This window comes from Calidris pugnax, unplaced genomic scaffold, assembly GCF_001431845.1.
Source record: "Calidris pugnax isolate Ruff unplaced genomic scaffold, ASM143184v1 scaffold17, whole genome shotgun sequence".
Lineage (NCBI taxonomy): Eukaryota > Metazoa > Chordata > Aves > Charadriiformes > Scolopacidae > Calidris > Calidris pugnax.
The window spans coordinates 8,596,318-8,618,086 of record NW_015090794.1 but is presented as its reverse complement, the minus strand read 5'-3'; the positions used below and the strand labels follow the sequence as shown (position 1 = coordinate 8,618,086).

Genomic DNA, 21,769 nt, shown 5'->3' with positions numbered 1-21,769 from the left:
TAGAAACACTTTTTTAAAAAGTAGGGTAATAATTCCTGAAATTCAGAGCATTCCCACTGAACTGTAGAAACACTTTTTTAAAAAGTAGGGCAATAATTCCTGAAATTCAGAGCAAAAAAATTCAGAGAAAAAAAAAATGACAAAATGCTAGCATCATGCTAGACTGGTGAGAATGCATTTTGCTCAGATCAATTTGGGTTTCTTACTATTATTATTACTTTTAATGTGTTGGCCTTGCTTTGCTCCCAAAAGACAAGTAGTAGGTCCCAAAGCAGTTCCAGGAATGGAGATGGAACTACACGACCCATTACTCATGTTGGAGACCGTTCCTATACAGTTACGCACCTGGACTTGTACCTCGTGACTAATGGAGGATGAATTCTCTGAAGGAACGGGTCAGCCCCTCAGCTGATGGATAATGCAGGAAGTATCGACTTTGGGAGAGCTACACTACTTTGTAATCATGAATTTGTTCTACGTTAAGCGCAAAAACTCATTCAAACCCTAATTACTTTTTTTATTGTTGGTGTATTGGGCCAGCTGTAGTGAATATATTGAAATAAATATGTGGTTAGTGCTTTTACAAAGTCGAATCTATATTTAAGCATCAAAGCTGTGACTAAACATAAAAAGCCACTTCATTCATTCTCCACGCTGATCTCCCAGCTCCAAAATCACTGTCAGCCAAAGCCAGTATTACACTGCTGAGCAGTCGAGCCTGGTGTTACACTACAGATTTCTCTCACAAAATTATTGAAAAATAAAAATCACCAAGTCATTTTATCTTGAAAAACTATCCTGGAATTCATAAGCATCGTAATTGCACTCTGATTTATTTAGTAGGAGTGTTTAGTTCAAGTAAAATCCACACAGGAATTTAGAATGAATTTTTTAAAGGCCAATTTCCTAATGGACAGACTCAGGGAATGCTTTTGTAAATGATATATTAGCCATGAAACCACTAGATAATACAAGCCCAGTGTAATAAACCTGTTGAGTTTGGCTGTAAAAACCTAAATTTGACATTGCTTGATCACTAATTTGCTTAAAAATTTGCAGATGTAGGGAAGGCAATGCTTTAATTTTTTTCAGCCTTTTCTTCCTTCCAGAAAGACTATGCACGATGTGAAACTCTGTTTCTGATGGGTATTTCTGATGGGTATTTCTGATGGGTACTCCCGCTGGGGTATTTCTGACTGCCCAGACTGCTCCAGTCCCAAGTGGAGCAGTGAATTTGCTGTTAAGTTCTCCCGCCAAAGGCTCTGTGTGCTTAAATTAAATGGGAAAGAGAATCAAGAGAATCATTCGCTGGAGTACAAAAAGGAGTTGTTTACTTTTGCAAAGCAAGTGGTTTTAATAAAAGCTTGCTGACACTTACTGCACATTATAAATAGCAGAACACTCGTCCTCTGCCAGAAGAGACGCACCGAGTGCAGCTTTGGGCTTTTATAATTGTTTGCTTTTCACTGTGATCTGGGCCTCATTTTTTACTCCCCCTACATTTAACCCATTCCAAAGGGATACATCTGGTCCAGGAATGCATTAGCATATTGCTTACAAATTAATTTGCACGGGCTTTGTTTGTAATCTGCTAGAGGCCAGGAACAAACTGCCAGTGGCCAGTAAAGGGAAAACCATTTATGACGATGAAACATGTAAAAAAAAGAGCGTGGCTCTGTCCTGCTCAGCCCCTGACCTGTAGGTGCCAGGCAGCCCAGTGAACCTGCCGGGGTTTTTATTCTGTTTTGTATCAAGAACACAGTACATTTTTAGAGAAACAATACCTTTACTACAAAACCATGTAAATGATTATATACAAAATGGTTACTGGAGTTTGGTTTTGTACTGTAGTGACAGACATAACTAGCTGCTGACATTTATTTACGCTTCCTTAATACTAGGTACATCACGCCGCTGATGAGGGTGAAGGCAAAGGCAATCCAGGCTAAGACGAAGGAGTAGCCGTATTGGCCTTGAGTAACTTCAATCCTATATTCATTGCTCTTGTGTAGTTCTTCGTGCCTATCTGTATAAATGGAAGCTGCAATCATAACGCACAGACCTGCAGGAGGAAGAAAACAGTAAATTTTAGCATCTTAAAATACTATCAATGTGCGTAACAACTACTCGCTGTCTCCCTTCTGTCAGCTTCTTCCACCGAGGTCCATTTGTTGCAGACACTCGTTTTCCATCCTCAAACTAAAGTCGGAGCATTTCAGGACACGTTTTCAGTTTCTTTGGCACGGATTACATTTCAAATGCTGTCGTGTATTTATGGCATTTGCAATGAACAAAAAATGATTCTAAACATCTGGATAGTTTTAAAGAATAATAAAAAATTAAGGAAGTACCTGCCTGTAACAATCACAGAGTTATTTAATTTGATCAAGCAGTTCAGACTCTCGGATTCTTTCCCTTCAAAGTTCAAATGACTTTATTCCGAGCAGTGATATCGTCCACATTTTAACTGCTTAAATAGTACAGAAGGGAGCAGTTCACTGTTTAACCAAATGTGAAGGATAAGCTATGACCTCAAATGCCCCACAAATTTCTCATGCAGCTCATTCTTTTTGAAACTTTTTTCCCCTTCCCTTTCCTACTTTCATGTAAACATTATTAAAGCCACAAGTGTTGAAAAATCACTCACATGACAGGAGCTGGATAATAGAGGTTAGCACAAATCTTTCTCCTTGCTTTAGGCGGAAGAGCTGGAGAATGAAAACCAGAAATGCCACACAACAGAAAATAGTAGATAGGGTCATGGCAGCCTGAACAGCCTGAATTGATTGATACTCTGCAAAAACAAAAGCAGCCTTGATTAGAAATACAGTTTCTCTCTTTGCCTACTTCTGCTGCGAGCAGGGGGGCAGGGCCGTGTCCCGTAAGCAGGAGCTCAGCTGAAGGAGCAGAGCAGTTGAGCAGCCATTCTCCTCTGCAGCCTCCCTAGCAATACAGCCAGGGGCTTATGGACTTTTAAAAGCCTTTCGCAAAACTAAATAAAAATGCTGAGGAGACTGTTTCTCCCAGACCACGTCCCTTGCTACCATCTACACACCAAAACCACAGTGAAACTGCCAGGTGTCCCAAAGGGCTTACAAACGCTGACCTGAGCCTCCCACCAGAGCTGGAGACCCCTACCCGACAGGATGTGAGCAGAGGGGATATCAACGTTGGCACAGAAGATTCCTTGGACTGAGGTTTGTCATCCTGTCAGTTCCTGTGCTGTAACTAGGAGCTGAAGTACCCAACAGAGGTGTAACTACACGTAGCTGCTTTGTGTAAGTGCTGCATTGGCACAGCCAAGCTGCACAGCCAGCTCCTCGCAGCACCTCTCCTCTGGCACAGCTGCACTGGGGTCAGCAGGGCCCTGAGCAGCAGGCATACCCCAGCTACTCACAACCTACCTAGTTCGGGGCCCTGACTTCAGTAACTGCACAGTAATACAGACATCAAATGTTAAATCATCATCTGTTAAATTCTTGTCACCTTAGACAGGCCTGTGCCACACGATTCTCTCAGGGCAGCACAGACACGCTCCAAACCAACCTGACGCTTGGAAAGCAAAGGTACTTCATGGGCACACGGCTCTTCAAATCATCTACCTCTTTGATATACACAAAGATTGAAAGTGTGTAAATAAAATAAATGTAACATTTGATAATTTCATTATTTGTAAAGTAGGACATTAGGCTGTGCTGTAGATTAAGTCCTCTTTGTTAAAACTTCAGCTTGTGGTCCGACTTTCTTCCGCTTTTCCCCCATTTCTCTGCACAGCCAGTATTTTTAGGTTCTTTGAAAGTTCAAGTTCAATTCTGAAGCAAATTCTATCACATCAGCTCCACTTTCAGATGACTCCACTGTTTTTACCTGACCTATTTTTTTAAGAAATCTCTAGCACTCATTGTTAGTTATTTGTTTATTCAACACAAACACTCGGGCTTTCAGGTGCACCTGACAGTTCTCCATTTTCCTCTTACAGAAACCGTTGGAACAGTTTGCCTTTCCAAAATGAAAAGCCCGTATTAAGGTTTTGGGAAAACCTCAGTAGTTAGAGCACACAGATTTTTGAACAAATATATTATTGCCCCTGCAAATTTTGTAGCGATTTCACTAGATCTCCTGCTAAAGGAACTGAGACAAAGGCAGGGAGAGACATTCACCTTGGAATTGATCCGTAATGGCCATACAGGTGCTAGTGTTGGTGGCACACACTCTCCAGACATCTGTAGAAAAATTATCTCCTACCCACCAGGCCTGCAAAATAAAAATAAAGGGCTCTTATAGGGAAAATAAACACCACAAAACCACAAAACTCCTGACTTCTCCAAGTGTCTCCTGATCTGATACTTCAGCTGGAACAAATTTCTGTTCATTTTTGATACTTAACTATTCAAACTAAATTTGAGATCTAATGGCATTTTAGAAGAAAGGGTGTATCATTATTCCTTATGTCATTTTCATTTTAGACCTGTGTAAAGCAGAAAAGGCAATCTCAAACATCCCAAAGCACAAGGGATTTTCCACTGTGTGGGCAGAAATTTCGGATAGTCAGTGATTGCTCACTCCTTAAGATATCTAGACAAGATCTGCTTTGTTCTTCCTGACCCTGTTTAGGACACACAACTCTGAAGGCACAGCATTTTTTAATTTGCAGGAAATAGCAGGGGATACATCCCTGAAACCGAAGCCATTTAAGTTTTCTGGTTCCTGACACTGAATTGAATCAATCTCAATGTAATTGTGCTGTCAGTGTGCAAATGCAGTATGCACACCATGGCATCTGGCTGGAAGAGGAATTAAGATCCTCCTGTGGTGTTTCTTTTTGGATGTTTTAACGTTTATTGCAAACCAGTACCACAGAGTCTGCACAGACTGTTACAGTAGCCTGGGAAATGCTGCAAGCACTCCACACAAGTGGCATTTCCTCAGGAAACCCATTCCCGTTCCGATAGCTACCCAGGCCTTTGTTTTGACTAACGCTGGAAAAATATGACTTTTAAATATGACTCCTGGTAGCATCTGCTTCTTAAACAGACATTCCAGAAGCCTCACAGCTCACTGTGCAGCTCTGCAAACAATACTGCAATAAAAACTATGCCGTATTATGACAGCAGGCACATGTGTAAAAGTAACTGTGTTTTAAGAAAAAGCATTACTTGCTCAGGATGCCATTCATTTGGATTTTGCTGTCCAAGTTCAATATATTACTTTTCAGCTCTGAGCACTATAAAAACCTTTCAGAGTTATTTTCATGACTATAAAATGCCCCTGAAGATGTTAAAATCTAATAGAAGGTGGTTATACAGTTTAAATTCATAATTGTTTAAAAGTTGCTAATGACACAAAGCAGAGTACAGGGGGCTTTATTTCTATAGTAATTTGGTTTGTATGTAGCAGCTCGGAACTAAGAATAAGTGGCATTGTCCACTGTCCCAGCTTTCTAAATATTCAAAGGAGCAGGGTAAGACAACCTGCTTTAGTGCTCAATTAACGACCTGCTTCAGTGGAATAAATCAACCAGCCAGCCGAGAGATAACATCTGAGTTTGTACAGTTTTGCAATAACTTTGTGGGTAACACATCATTTCACTTGGAGCACAGTCTTGGAAACCAGACTATGGGATTCAAACCAGCTTCACTGAGTATGGTAAAGTATTTTCAGCAGACAATTTTTTTAATCCTAAAAGCCTACATACACCATACCTCTTAGGGAAAGAAAGATACAGTTAAAAGTACCAATCAGGTTAGCAGGCTGTTTTGGAAAGAGGAAAATTCAATTAAGAGCTCGATGTAAATAATGAAAGGCAAATTCTTTCTAGTCACAAAAATAAAAAGGAAATTTGAAAAGGATGCAACATTCATTACTCTAAAACTTTGTGCTGAAACTGCTTCAACTGAATGGAAACAGATAAATTCATGGTGTCTCTTTAATGATTTAATTGGGAATCTTGGACAACCACTTCTGAGGCAAAGCACACCTTGACTGAAATTATCCCCGTGCGTTAATGATGAGCTATTTGACTTCATGGACTTGACACAGAAGGAGGACAGATTTTTCCCCCGGCCCTTTCCCTCATATCTGGCTGAACCCAGCCTACAGCCCCACCCTGCAAAGCGTGGTCGTAGTTGTAAATATACTCCCTGGCCAAGTTTCTCACAGGGGGGAAGATGAGCTGCGTAACACGGGCTTAGAACATGTGTGGCAAGTTCCTGTGTCGTCTTACCCACAGATACCAGCAACATGCCTCCTCAAGGCATTTTTGTTACAAAAAGGTACAAAAGGAGACTAGTGTGCCTAACAAAGTTACCTGCTTTCAATAAGCAAGTTGTCTTCAACTAGAGAAGAACAACTTCATTTTTATGAAGCAAAGAAACACCTGCATGTTTGAGAGAACAAGAGCATAAAGGAGACTTACATTGTCAATAGTTGAGATGAACAGCAGCGCTGCTGAGGTTATGTGGAACACAATAATGAAAGCCAGAAGAATCAACATTCTTGATCTGTAGGGGCTCTAGTCGGAGATAAATCTGTTAAAAATAAGATCACATATGAACAGTCTTTAAAAGCTGTCAATGGATCAACCTGTCATTACACTACTTCGCTGTGGCTGTGAGCGGTGAAGGTCAGCGTGGGTGTGTTTCGGAGCGGGTGCTGCCGGAGCCGGGAACGTTGTACACAGTTTGTGTCCACAGCACACATTCTTTCTCCAGAGATAAAAGATTTCACTTAATCAGTGTTTACATCAGCATAACAGCTTTCTGGTTGTTATATCTGATACATAACTAGTATCACCGGTGTTAAAATGAATCACAACTTGAAATGAAGCCAAGAGGCGCGTTTTGCCACCTGCCAGCGGGATGGCCCTAGTGGGTAAACACCCAGAGAAGCTTCTTTCTGTGAGCTTCTCCAGCAAGGATATGAATCTCTGTCATGGTGACTTTTAGAGAAGTACTTTTCAAATTACAGCCTCATTTGCATGTGATGCTAGATTTTCCACTGGCTATAGGAAGGTCTTGTGTCAACCATGCTTTCAAAGTTAGACGAAACACAGATTTCAAAAGGATACTTATAGAACAAAACTAAGTGCATCAAGAACTACCTCCTAGATTTAGTAACAGCTGTGTTTTACCTTCAGTCTCATATAGGTTGTCCTTTTTTCATTTAGTTACAAGTTTTACCCATTGATGAGTGACCTAGGGCTACCATTTTCTTCACCATATTGCTCTGACTGGTAGAGTTCATTAAACCCATTACTCATGGAATAATACAGTTACCTATTTTATGTTCAGTCATTTAACATTCTCTCTACCTATTATCTTCATACCTTATCTAACCCATTTATTACTATTCCATATTTCAAATGAAAAAGAAAATAAAAATCTTATGTACAAAGGAACCACAAACTTCGTTTGTACTGAAATCCTCAGGAAATCAGTGGGCACGATAACAAACAGATTAGGGAAAACTACTGTTACTATCACATAGAAATGCACAATTGTCTGGTATTATCTTTTTCTTCTTGTTCTATTAAAATTAATACACTAATTAATAGCTAATTAATACGCTATATTCTATAAGGAATCTGCATTCTTGCAGATATTTTCTCTGCATTTAAAGTGCCCGATTCTGCAAGCATTATCTGCGTGTTATCACTCATCAGTCCATTAACACATATTTCTCCACTTCCTCTGCATTGGACACATTCTCTCCTGTCAAATGATCCTGTTCACATAACACAGCAACTATCCAGAAGAAAAGGCAGTTATGAGGTTTTTTAAGACTTCCATGATTTTTTTCATGTCTAACCCTCTCTCCCCTACTTCCATTTACTAGAATCATGAGCCACATGGAGAATTTAATCAAATAAAAGGACTACTTGGACAGCATTTTTAAAGCACTTCCACTTCTCATTAGGCCAAAATACAACTACTCTGCAAAACTTTAACAAAAAGATAACAGCACAGAAACACGCTGAGTAGAGACTAGAAGTTCCCGACTAATCCTTTAAATCTACATTGCAGTCCAGCGTTTCGCTGCAGTACGGCGTCAGAACAAGCACACAACAAAACAGTATTAAAGTGCTTTTGAGAAAATGAAAATTGATAGGCTAAGGTTATATCCGTATCTAATTGGGATGGCTGTATGGGAAAGCTAAGTCAAATCCTAAAGTAAGGAAAGCAGCTACTGAAGTTTTTATTCCTTCCCATTTTCTCAGTGTTAAACTTTGCCTTCTCGGCCACAACAAAGAACAGAAGTGGTAATTTCCTCCAAAGAGTCGATTCTGCTGTATGACTCAAGATCCTCTGAATCTAGTTCTGCTTCTAGAAATGTCATTCATGGCTCTCTATCAAGCCTTTCTTGAATGAAAGGAAGGAAGGAAGAAGGAAAAGACGATATTTTGTGGTTTTGTACAATGCCACATCAAAATATTTTCATTGTGAAATGTACCAGTCTTCACACAGCACTCTCTTGGCCTGTGGTTGGGTTTTTTTCTGAGTTTTATTTCTCGCACAGATGGTATCTACACAGACAATAACTCAACAGTCGTCTGCCATATAAGGAGAGAGAATCAAATTGTACTCGGTATTATTTTAAGAATAACAATAGAATTTCATCTTATTACATGAAGCATCATAAAGTAAGAGAGACAGAAAAATGTAAGCTAATTAAAACCAATCTTGCAAAATCAAGACTTGCCAGCACAGAAAAATCCACTTAATCTTCAATCAAGGGAATGTTTTTGTTTGCCTGCTTTCAGCCATAAACAGAAGTGTTTCAAACAGGGTGGACAAACATGTATGGGTGATGAGGAGAAGGCATTTTATGTTTTACCCAAATAAAGACAAGACTGAATGAAAGAGCTTTTTGTTTTGTCTCTACAAAAAAATAAAGGACAGTAAGAATGGTTTGATGTTTCTCTTCTGAAGAACCTTCATAACAGCCATTTTCAGACACTTCCTCCTGATTTGCTGGTAATGGCTCCTTTCATGAGCTGTTACATCTTCTGTGCTCTCAGTGCTACAATAACTGTACACAGATATGGAAAATAAATGTGCTGGGGGAGAGGAAGAAACAGACCAATTCCAAGTAATTAATGCCAGGAAAAGACAACAACTTGTTACCCAATCTGTGATGCCTGAGCGGGGATCCCAGAAGTGCACAGAAAGATTTGTGGACTTCAATCACTCCTGGCAACTTTCTCTTCCCATGGAGACCAAAAAGGAATGTCTCTGGTTCGTCACAGCCTGTGCAAGGAGTCAGGAGGGGAGGAGGGTCTTTCAGCTAAACTCTGTGTAATCTGGGTGCAGGAAGCAAGGAGAAGCTCCCTTCTTCTAAGATGCAGCCAGCAACAACACAGAAGCTCCTATAGAATCTCAAGGCAGAAATTCTGCACTTCATCTCTCAGGGTGGACTATTAGCAACCAGTCCTCCTCCACGCCAGACATTGCTGGAATTTAAAAGTTTGTTTTGGAGACTCAACATCCTTCTGCTCCCTCAGGAAGAAGATCTTCCATCCCCAGTTGTCTGAGGGCAGCCTACTCTGGTAGGCTAGCATCCTCTCCGAACAGCAGGCAGCTCCTTTCCTCTCTCCATGAGCAATTTGGGTTAGAATAAAATCCTGTCATCTCTTGCATTTAATTTATGCAGCCACAAGAAAATATTGCTTAAAAGGGTTGTTAATAAGAACAGAAGCATTTTAAAATCACATAGATTTGGAAATCTAGTACTTTGTACCATTGCAATGAAAAAGAATCTCCAAACTACATTAAGAAGATGCATAGAAATTATCAGATTCTTTTCTTTTAGTCTGTTGGTTATAAATAACAATATTTGTATTGAAAAAAAACTTCCTAGTCAGAGTAATTTTTTACTTTCTATCATGGGAAGTGATACACACTATGCTCTCAAGTCAAGGTGTTTAAGATTTTTTTAAGTACTCTGCCTTTAGGCATGGATGAAGACTGGGATGATGCAACACATACTGTTCATCATTCCCCAAGGTGGTTTGAATTCTTTTAATAGTTTTTACACACACACACACAAAAAAAAAAAAAAAGCTTTTTGGACACACTATAGTTGTATTTTAATAGAGATGATGGAGCCACTATTCTCAGAAGCACATGATGAAAAAATGAGAGGCAACAGTCACAAGTTGCAACAAGGAATATTCCAATTGTGAAAAGTGTATTAATTATATACAATGAGCATGATTAAGTACTGGAACTAGGCCCAAGAGACTGTGGGATCACCATTCTTGGACATCTTCATAACTTGACTGAAGCAAGGCCCAGAGCATCCTGAACTAACTCCCTGGCTGGAGCAGGAGTCCGGGCTGGAGACCTCCAGAGGCCCCTTCCAGCTCTGCTCCGCCGTCCATCTGTAGCTATTTCAGGAACGTCCCTCTACTAATCTCTGGCAAAGCTCTGACAAAAGAGAATGCAAAATTTTACTTAGCTCATCACATGTGAGATTAAAACCAGATTTTGGGTTATAATTGGAATGACACTGGATGTCAACATGAATTCTTCAGTTGCAAGCCTCAGCCTTTAATACCACTTTACAACGTCTGTTGTGGGGCAGAAGTGCACAGGTACAGCTGAGTTAGAAGTGCAGGCTGCCACTCGATCCAGAAAGAATGAGTTACGAGAGTCCTACTGAACACATCCAGATTTCCTGTAGTAATAAGGTTTCCCACAAATGCTGTGAAGTTGTAGGGTGGTTACACAAAACACACTGAAAACAAAAAGCCAGCTATATTAACAACAAAGATTTTTCCAATTAGTGCAGAAGAACTGTTTCTGCGTAATGCTCCAGTGCTACCCTATTTTTGGAGGACAAATGCAGCAGTCACACATATCTTCAATCTTTTCAGTAACGCAGACTATTGGAAGCAGTAATTTGCACTTTGGCTATGAGAGTCTGAAGTGCTTTACAGGAGGTGGCTAAGGAGGGCCCCTGCTACAATCTTCCAGACATGCAGAGGCAAGTACCTTTCTGCAAGATAAAACAGCACGACAATCACAGAACTGCACAGTATAAAAGGAATCCAGTCCAGGGTTCCCAACGTTTCTGTATTGTAGTAAGCAAACACGTTACCAAACTGGATTGCCTCCCTAAGTCAAACTCCACACACCCCCATAAAAAAAGCCTCAGTTTATCTTTAAGATAAAGTTTATCTTTCATGTCCAGCAGTAAGGTGGAACATGCCTATTTGAAATTTTTCTGCTGTTTAGTACAGCAAGCAAGCAAAAAGCAAACTTCTGTCTTTGACAGTTCTTAGCAGAAGGTTTATCGCTACTTTCCAGTCCAGGTGTCATCTCCACAACCCATGTTTTCAGTTCTTCCCACGCAGTTAAATTTTGCTGCCAGGCCATTTCTCATGTTTGTGCACACTTGCTTTTTGCAACCAGAGAAACCCGTACATAGTAGAGTATGTTTATCCTGTGCTCATCTGCATTCAGAAGGCTCAAGCTTATCCTGCAACATTGTCTGCCGCCCTCACTTCCCAACATCAACTCAGTTTTTCGTATCGTCTTCATCTGAGCCCACATACGAAGAGAAACTCAAGACAGACAATCCTGGTTTACGCAGCTAGAAACACGGAGAAAACAGGGCAGAACAGCTCCTGCTGTGCACAGACCCGGCTGGAGGTGTGCAGACTGCTCCTCACCCACCTTCAGTGTGCTGAAAGGGCACACCCAAAAGAAGGGGCAGAGGATCCTGCTAAACAAGTTACCGAGTTACCTGCAGCTTTCTGCACCGAGATTTGTCACTGCAACTAGAACAGCAGGTCTTTGGGCCATCAATAAGCATTCAATTCAGCTGAACTTTCTTGAGGTCACTGGTGAAAACTGAATCAAAGCAAGCCTTCTTAATTATCAATTCCTCTGCCCCTTGGTGCTATAATTAAGTCTGCATATGTGAAGTTAGAAGAAAAAGCTTGTATACTGGTGGCATGAGAAGTCTGTCATCTTGTGATGCATCATAGATGTTTGGATTTACATGATAATCACTTCGTTTTGCTCAGCGTTCTTGTGCCACATCTCATGGTGTCTCATGACAGAGAACTCAGGAGTTGGCTCATATTTTTGCCTGTAACGTTGTCTCTAAACTTGCATAAAATTCCCTGGTTTATAAGGAACAGAGTGATACTTTTAACTTTTTTCCTTTTCTTTTTTTTTTTTTTTTTTTTTTTACCAAATATGCAGGGGTTCTGTGTTTCATGTGTGATTCTCAGAACGGGAACCAAAAGTGAAGTAAGTTCAGGCAGTAGAGTTTCTCCCAAAGTAGCAAAAGCTTTGAGGATTTCAACAATCCTCTAATGCCTAAATATCAAACAACATAAAAGACAAGAAAATCAGGAAATTTAACACCAAGGGAATAATTATACCAGTTGAAACAACTTACTCCAATTTCATTATTCCTTCTGCCCAAGTTAATTTAACAGTTGGGAACACCAACATTAACAGTTATAATTTACTGACTTATATTCCTTAAAACAAGGCAGATCATATCGAAACTCTTATACTTCCTATCTACCCTTTGCCCTTTCAGTGCTCTCCAAGGTGACTATTGCTCTGACCCTACTGACAGTCCGTGGTATCTGGACATCAATCCATCATCTGAATAACTTCCCCTGGATCACCTGTCTGTGGTTTTTCGTAGCTGCAGGGCTGAGGTGGCCCCACGCCGGGCTGCAGGGCTGGCCTGACACGGGTGCCCAGCACAGCAGCCCCTTCTCACCATCCCCAGGGTGCCTGTGCTCCCCTGCGTGTCGCTGTGCACACACCCCAGCTGTGGCACATCTGGATCCTTTCCATGTCAGCTACAGAAGAATCCTTCTCTCATGAAAGGAGAAGTCTGGAATGGATAAGCACATCCTTGTACCGTTCTTCCTTATTTTTTCCAGTGCCATCAACACATATTGGACAAGAAAAGAAAATACAACTAAAGCAACCTAATTCTATTTTAGATGATGACTCGGGAGGTTTGCTTTAATGAACCAGACTTTAAACATTTCGTAGGACAGGAGTGCTAATCTTGAAGCTAACACTGCATATAGATGTATAAGCTGCACGCAGAGCCTTTGCTGCTGATAATCTCTGGAAAACGTTTTGATAGTTCTCTGCTGCATGAAGTGAGCTGCTAGTGATTGAGCTCACAGGTGTACAAACTACATGGAAAATGAGTTTTCTCTTTTATTAAAGTGTTATTTATAAGTGTAATTCAGTAATTAAAAATACAGGTCTACCAAGAGACGTGGAAGTCTCTATATTTGTGCTCACATATTCTCTGTTTTCAGGGAATCCAATACATAGTAGAACTAGACCCTTGCTGACCTGTTGGTCATGTTCAAGTGTAGATTCAAACTCTGCCCTGTTTTGATGCTCAGGTACCACAGAGCTAACAGTCAATACAGAAACACCACATCCTCTTTCAACCAGTGATCTCTTTAGCCAGTTCACAAACCTCCAGGAAGCACTGGTTGGTTCTGACCTCTACAGCACTGAATGGGAACCCAGGAGGGAAGTGCAAAATAAAAGTAACAGTCTACATAGCAGGCTGGCTCCCACCCCATTTTTTCCTGGTATGAAGCTAAGCATGAAGAACAACGTACGCTCTTTAAAAAATAAAATTTCAGGCCCCTGCTTGATGCTGGACTTGGCTAAATGTCCTGTCAGCCCCTAGATGGCACAGACACCATCAGCTCTTTTGGCTTAAGAGCAATCAGTTCATTGAAAACATGCTCAAGCCTGTAGCTCTTTGTGCTACCTGTCTTATGTGGAAGGAAGAGAACTTCTCACTTACAGTTCCAGCTGCTTTTCAAAGTCCTTCATCACATACTAAGGAATCCAGAAGGAAATGAAACAATGTTCCCTGCATACACTCACTGTATGTAGGGAAAAAAAACAACCCCACAGCAAAAATTGATTTGTGGTATTTTCTAGAGCTCTGTTTCAATTACAACATTTATGCTTTTTTAACTAAACTGCAGAAGATTAAAAGTATGATCACTCTGTCAGATCCAGATTTGTTGCTGCCCTTGCTGTGTTGAGACCCAGCAAACTCCAGCACAATCAAAGCAGTCCTCTCGATGTATTTTGATAGTGAAATACAGGGGCTTGGAGACAAACTGGCAAGATATGGTATGACCCAGTTTTCATCCAGCTTCTTTCAGAAAATCTTGCCTTGCAACCAAAGCCCTGAGGTGTGCACCAAGGTTAATATAAATGTGCATCTATAGCTTAATAAAGACTTTTGTTATTATGGTGGTTGGGTGTTTGTCCACCCTATTGGTACCGTGTAGGACTACCTGAACAGCAGTAAACAAGAGTGAATAAGCTCATGTTCTTGGCCTACCTATCACCTATGTGTCAGGGGATATCAAAGCACCCTTTCAGCTCTCTCTGAATCTATTTAATAAACACTAAATCTTAGCTCCTCCTCAGAAGCCCTACCTAGTGACCAAAAGTAGACCAGACTGTGCTTACAGTTATGCCTGTCAGACCTTCTCTGGACTTCCTCTGTTCCTTCTCACCATCTCCTCCTCATTAGATCTATGCTATGAAGCCAGAACTCCAAAGTTTGGGAAATTATAACCCTGCTATCCCATACATTTCCAAACAAAACCAAGAAAAAAAATGCAGCAAAAATATAAAGTGCTACCTTTGAGTACTGAGACCCAAAGGAGCTGATGTTTCTAATTTCTCAGGAATGTTTTTAATAAAGTTTTGACCTAGGGATGCCAGCGTTGCTGCCACTTCTGTAACTCTGTGGGTCATTTATTTGCAAGCAAGTTGGGGCTGGGTTTAGACTTGCCCTACCACTCCTTTCACTATGGCCCTCTGTGTGCACTGCAGCGGGAAGTCACTGCCATGAAGCCTTTGTGGGCAGACTGAGCAGGAGAGAAAGGGCAGGATCTATGGGAAAACACGATCCCAATGCCCTGTCACAGGGTGGGGAAGTGGCACTTACAGGGAAAACGAGCCTTGTGACGGCTTACCTGAAAATCCTAAAAAACAGCCTCAAGCTTAAGAGATTCAAGACAAACATATTCAAATACTCCAGCAAAACCTGGGAGAGAAGCGTAACAGCCACCATGTGCTGAGAGGACAATTTGCAGGTACAAAGGCCAGTGACCTACACCAACAGACCCTTGGCTATAGGCACATTTGAATAATAGTCTTTAAGCCTTTACCTTTTCAAAACTGTTCTTTAGAGGTTTCTGTCTGTTCAGCAGTCCTCCTCTAACAGCAAAAAACAGCATCTTCCTCAGAAGTAAATCTTGTATATATTCTTTTTCCCTAAAGCACTTTGCCTTGTAACTGCGCTTTTACACTAATCATAATCTCAGATTTAACCTGTTCTATGTCTGCTTCAAAATCCCAACACAACCCACACCCGTGTAAGGTAGGCTGCATCCCTACTGAAAAACACCTGAAATGCTTACAATTCTCCTCTAATTTCCATCATAGTTATTCCTCATGCCCTCAACCATCTGCTCATCCACCTTTAGTTTACGCTTTGGAAAAATGCAACAAAACCTGGTATTTAATGAAAGATATCCCATGGAAACAATCTGTTCAAGAGATTAGTTCTCAAAGGGCACGATTTGTTTGAGAAAACCCAGAAGTAATTTTAAAGAAGGAACTGCTTGTACTTTCTGGTTTCCTACAAAACATGAATCTATGCTCTGAACTTTCACAGTGGCATCTGCAAAACATGTTACAAAACGTTTGTAACTCGGAGTATATATAGGTAGAGCTTAACTGCATGCTTAGAAATTGAAAAAAAGCACACATCTTTTCAGGCATTCAATGCATCCTTTCCTTTCAGCCAATTTGCTTTAAGTTGTGTACCGATACCACTTCAGAATAAACAAAGTTGTGGTAAACTTTAAAACCTTCTTAACAATCAAGCTAGTCTAAAAACACTAAAAGCTTGTTTTCCTAAGCTAAACAGGACAAGAACTTCTCGTCCTGACTTGTTCATTTCCAAAGATGAAGACAGACTGGGGATATACTTGCTTGTAGGTCAGGCTAGCACACAGAAGGAAAAAGAACTGTGTAACCAAAAGATGAAAATAAATGGTTTTAAATCACGTGTGAGTGCATTTAGGATGGAAACTGTAACTCTTAGAGCTGTCAGGTTCTGGAACAACCTTACAATCACCACAGCAGGGGCGGGGAAAGACCTGCCTCTGCAAAATGGGATTATGTGATCCAGTGATGGTGCTAGCAGGGGAGCAGATCTGGTGACCTGAGAGGTCCCTCCAGTTCTGCACTCCTGTGAAGGGTATCCCAACAGTTTCTTTGAGGTCTCCATACAGTTTGGAACATGCTTGTGCATGACACCCATGCCCTTGGCACTCTGCTGAATTCTCTCCTGTCTTTCAAAGACTTCAGGTAACTCTGGGAGCAAAGCCAACTGTCGATCCGTACGGTGGAGTAATACAAGCAGGGACCATGGGACTGATGACACACAACCAGCTTTAAGGGAGGATTCATTTCTTAGGTGGGTGGTAAAGCTACAAAGAGCAAGTGAGGCCTGTTCCCCTCTTCTGAGGGTGACCTAAGGGCCACCGTGGCCTCCCAACACACAAGAGCAGTGGTCAGGAACAGCAGAGCTCTTTGCAGCCTGCTGCCACAGCCCTGCCTCTGGCCTGGGGAATCAGGCAGCCGTTTCATGGAGCTGGGACAATGGCACCAGGGTGTACCAATGAGCTATTCAAGCCATGGGAAGCCTCCTGGGAACCTGCTTCTGAAGCAAATAACTGAGCTGAGGTGTGGCCTGGCCTCACCCCTGCTCAATCACTGTGTGGCCCCATTTTGGTGTCAAGGTTGTCCCCGTTCAATACCTCGTCAGGGCAGGGAGGGACAGACCAAGTACAATACTAAACCTTTCCATCAGCCTGACAGATTAAATGTGTCCTCCGTTTGATCCAATGAGAAGCAATAAAAAAGCACACCTGCAGCATTAGCTCTAGATATTAATAGAGTTCTGAAAGCAAATCTCAGACTCTGAGCTCTACTGCCTACAGACTGCTGCTTATTCAGAGATTATTCCAGATACAACAGAACAGCTCGAGTGATTTATGCTGTTCCACCTAATTAACCAACAAACAAAGGCAGAAAAGGTTTGTCTTTGCAGATTGAAAGCAATGAGTTTAATTCAGTAGAAATGAAAGCTGATATTGTTTTAACTTTGGCAGATGCTCTATGGAAATTGCTACCAATTAAACGTGTTACACTCAGTGTTGTAAAATTTTCAAACTGCTTGTTTTGATTTGGCTTTGACTAGATCTGTATTGGGAAATTTTGGGTTTAGTTATTTCAGAGTTTACACATCATCTACGAAGAGTGTGAAAATACATCTCTCTTGACGGTGCAACAGTCAGCTATAAAATAAAAGAAGCAAACTCTTCCCCTATCACTATTTTGTTTCACAGCAATACTGTAGCTATAAAATAAAAGAAGCAAACTCTTCCCCTACTACTATTTTGTTTCACAGCAATACTGCAGCACAGGACAGGATTTACTACTCAGCATACCTTCAGAATGTCATTTTTACATTCTAATTTGTAACTGGTACAATTAAAGTAAACCTTAAAGGTTGCCATGTGAACGCTACCAGTTCGGGTGGACGATCTCCCACACTAGTTTCACTGCAGAGCTGAGCACCCCACTTCCCCGCTCTTCTACACTCTGGCTCCTCCACGGAAACATCCCAGCCACCTCCTGCTCCTTCCTGCCCCAGCTCTGCTCTGCCCCACGGCTCCACCTCCATCGGGCCGCCTGCCCACATAGCGCTCCGGTCACCTCAGAGCCACATCCCTTCTTACTAGCCACAGGGCCAGGGAAAGGCCCCGTCAAGCGTGCTGGTATGCGATAAATGGGGAGGCCCAGCCAGCTCTCTCCAGCTCGTAGACTCTCCTTGCAGCCTCTAGACTTGGGTTTGTTTCTGCGTTTGAATCCAGGGGCTGGTTGGTGGCTCTTCTGGGCTGAGACCTCTCGGCCTCAGAGACCGGACGAGTCGGCAGAGTGACTGCAGAGATCAGCACACGCAGCTCAGCAGGGGTAGCTGGGGGTTTTGGAAGGCTACTTTCTGCCTGGAAGAAAGCCATCATTTTGATGTATTTCAGGTCACTTAACACCTGCATTAAACACCTGAGGGAGTGTTCATACTGCCCACCTTGGCTGTTTGCGGCCTGCGCAATTCCGAACATAGCGTAGTGTTTAAGAATCAGTGAAGTAAACCATAAATACATATCCTATAGCCATTTCTAAGGGGTGTTTGAGTCAGTCCACTTTCTGCCCCACCTACAGACTCCTGTGAACATCTCTACACAGCCAGAGGGTTGTATTTTAAGGTCACACCCAAATTATAAGACTTCACCTGGCATGCACATACCACCATTAAACCTGCCCATGAAACTTCATAGGCAAAATAAAAAGGTGTAATTACATTTTCCCCGTTCAGTGAAGAAATAATAATTCCTTTGATGAATGATTTCAGGCCATCAGGCTTTCTCTTGAATCCCACCCAGCAAGATCTATTTTCTAAAAATTAAGATGCTTATCTTCCTGATGAAGTCATAAGCATCACCTGACATACTGAGATATATTTTACTAAATTAGATTCTCTCTAAAATACTAAAGCTTTCAACAAAAATAATGAAGACTGAACCGCCTCCTCACTGCCCCCCTGCAGAGGCTTACTTTGAGCATCCAAAAAACAAACCCTAACAAACATTGAACAGCTCCATGAATGGAATTCCTTAGTGCTGTGCTTATGTTTCCCCTGCTGTCCCTCTGAGACCAATCTGATTTCAATAAAAGCTGTGCGTTCCTTTCTACATTCCAATTTGGCTGTGCTGAAGTATCGCATGTTTTTTATATATCAAGTGTTTGGTACACTTCAGAGTAAATCTCGTTCTTATTAGTTCCTGTATAACACAGTGCTTGTTCTGCTGGGTCTTCTTCCAACAGGAATAGGGCAGTAGGACCTGGAAAGTACATCTTCTGCCAGCTAGCAATATAAAAGATCTTGTCCCGAGAGACCTACTTATCTCTTTAATTAAAGACATTCTTGTACTGATTTATGTGGCGGTGTCGTGTCTTAGATGATGCTCAAGACACAAATAGAACATGAAGCATAAGTGGAAAACCAAAACATACACAATCCACTGAGGCAAAAGAAGAAGAGTCTCCTTGTGCTGCTATCTCATTTTTAAATGGACAGGGAAACAGCATTATGAAAGGAGACAGACTACATCTAATATACTTAGCAAAAGTGGAGGAAGGTCTTGCTCCTCGAAATATCCATATGGGACTCATCAGTACAACATTCTTGTAATCACTGTAGGAACTTTAAACCCAAGATGGGAAACAACCTTGAGATAAACAAGACAACAAAAGAAAAGGCATGAAAATGGAAGTAAGAGAAAGATACAAGGCAACTGTGAAGTGAGACATGCTAATAAATCAAGGCATGAACTTTTCACTAACTGCAAGACGGTATAAGATGAAGGTAGAGGTGTTCATTTATTTTAAGCAATGTTGGTCAGAAACAATAACAACAGCATCTAAGAATTGAAACCGAATCCTTGTTGAAGAAGGTGACATTGTAGCAGCCTCAGTCTTGACCTGCTCAGTCTGTTGAACAACTTCCTTTATTAACAAGGTTTTAAATCTGTGTAAGCAAATGGAACACAACTGTTTTTCCTCACTGGCAGACCTGCATAATCAACACTGTTGGGGCGCTTGTGATAGAAGTCTTTCCAGAGACCACAAATAAAGAATACACCACCAGTAGTGTCTTGTCTACTGATAGTACGCTGTTTCTATCTTAAATTATATCAACAGACTGTTTTCCTTCCCAAATGAGCATACTAACAAGAAACTGATCGCCTCCTAAGAGTTTTCACGGAGTTGCTGCATTTTGCCTTGAGTTAATGTTGATGGCTATCAGCAGAATAATTCCTGGTTTCCTGGCTGGGCTGGCAGCTGACCTGGTAACGTCCATGTCAGCCACGCAGCTGACGTGATAAAATCTGTACACATCGTTACTCAGCATGGAGGATGAATCTTCCTCCAGATCTGCCAATGGTCTATTCTCCAACTTTATCCTACGAGTTCACAGGGGACAGCAAGGGTTCTTTCTCTCAACATCTTTGAAGCAAAGGTCAAGTCCTTACATCTTATACTGAATAAACTCGTATCAGCTTCTGGTGAACATGCTTTCCATATACCTTTTGTTTCCACTCCCACTTTCATTTTACCAGTTGTGGCAAGTACCTATAACCCAACTGTGCTCCTTAGCATGGCATTTAATTTCTCACACACCCTCTTACTAAAAAGTAGCTGGATTCTCCAGTAAACCAGAATTCACATTTCTCCCCTCGCTGAAACTCCTCCTGCCCAGTACTGCCCCACCGTTTGTGTGGGTTCCTGCCTGTCCACGTCTGCAGCCACCTGCCACCTCACTCCTGGCAGTCCAACCTCACAGCTCTTTTCCTGAACCACCCTACCCTGCCCGGGCAGCAAAGCCTTCAAAACCCGCAGTGGAGAGCAGGCCTGGATGGAAGAGTCATTACAGACTATTTTATTTGACAGAAAAAACGTCTGCTCAAGCAGGCAAGACGGCTTATTTTACATAGTTAACATACCGACACTGTACGTACAGAGCCTGAAAGTAAGTAAAGAGAAAGTGCTACTTTTTTGATGGAGATTAGCCAACCATAGCTGTTTACTGCCAAAGTTCCTAGAGAAAACTGTAAGAAAACCAGGTGTGCATTTTACAGCTATTCGGTGGGTTTCTTCACAGCCCTGTATCAAGTCACTAGATCCTTCTAAAATGCTCCACTGCAATCATTACTGGTCATTTACATATTATATATACATATTGTTGGGAAAAAAAGACCTCCCTGCCCCACGTGAACAAAGTATTTCTGCCAAGAAATTAATGGAGAGGCCGAGCGGCAGGTTTCTTGGTGGCGGCACTGGGTGAGTAGGAGCAAGCCCTGGGTACGTCTGCTGAGGAGAGGAGAGTGGGGCAACGTCCTGCCTGGAGATGTCCAAACAAGGAGCTGACCTCTAAAATACTCAATATTGCAAGCAACCCATGTTACTGAAAGCTGCCTGTCTGATATCTGGCTCTTAACCCCCGGTTATAAGTTGAACATTACAGCTAGGAAAAAAAAAAAACAAAAAACAAAAAACAAACCACCAGTGAGAAAGACAGAATGGCTTATTAAAACTGTAGTTTGACTCAAGTGGAAAAACGTTTAACGTTGGCAAAAACTTCATAAACCCAAGTCTGCACTGAATTATAGATGTGTATTTTCCTTCCACTAGAGGGGGGTCGGCTGCCAAAAACAATCACACGTTATCGTAGTGTACGCAAACCCCGCTTAGAGTACGGGAACAAAATAAAAAAAAATAATTAAAAAAAAAAAACAAAAACAAAAAAAAGCAAAACTGTCCTGTGAAGACAGCGAACTTTCTGCCGGTTTGGCCCAGCAGCTGCGCCCCCCGCCATGAGCCCCGTTCCCTCCCGTCCCGTCCCGTCCCGCTCCGCAGCGGCCAGGGGCCGGGACCGCGGCTCCCCCGAGGGCGGCGGCAGCTCCCCCCGCCCGCCCCGGCAGACGGCTCGGCATAGCGGCCGTCGAGGCGCAGTTTGTAAGCAAAACCTTTCATTTTTAATCCCCCCGCCACCTCCTTTTTTCCCTTTTTTTTTTTTTTGGCGGTTTTTCCCCCCCTCCCCCGAC

The 21,769-nt window shown here is 41.8% G+C and overlaps 1 protein-coding gene across 1 annotated transcript in view; it reads right to left on the bottom strand.

Annotated features, from left to right (window-relative positions):
• Positions 1–1,674: 1,674 nt before the first annotated feature.
• Positions 1,675–21,769, bottom strand: part of EMP2 (epithelial membrane protein 2) — a 20,523-nt gene continuing 428 nt past the window's right edge. Inside the window, exons 2-5 of the mRNA XM_014936569.1 lie at positions 6,416–6,527; positions 4,161–4,254; positions 2,648–2,794; positions 1,675–2,062 (exon numbers count right to left, since the gene is read on the bottom strand). Coding sequence (XP_014792055.1) covers positions 1,878–2,062; positions 2,648–2,794; positions 4,161–4,254; positions 6,416–6,493 — 504 coding nt within the window. The 5' untranslated portion in view covers positions 6,494–6,527 and the 3' untranslated portion in view covers positions 1,675–1,877. The remainder of the gene's footprint in view (positions 2,063–2,647; positions 2,795–4,160; positions 4,255–6,415; positions 6,528–21,769) is intronic.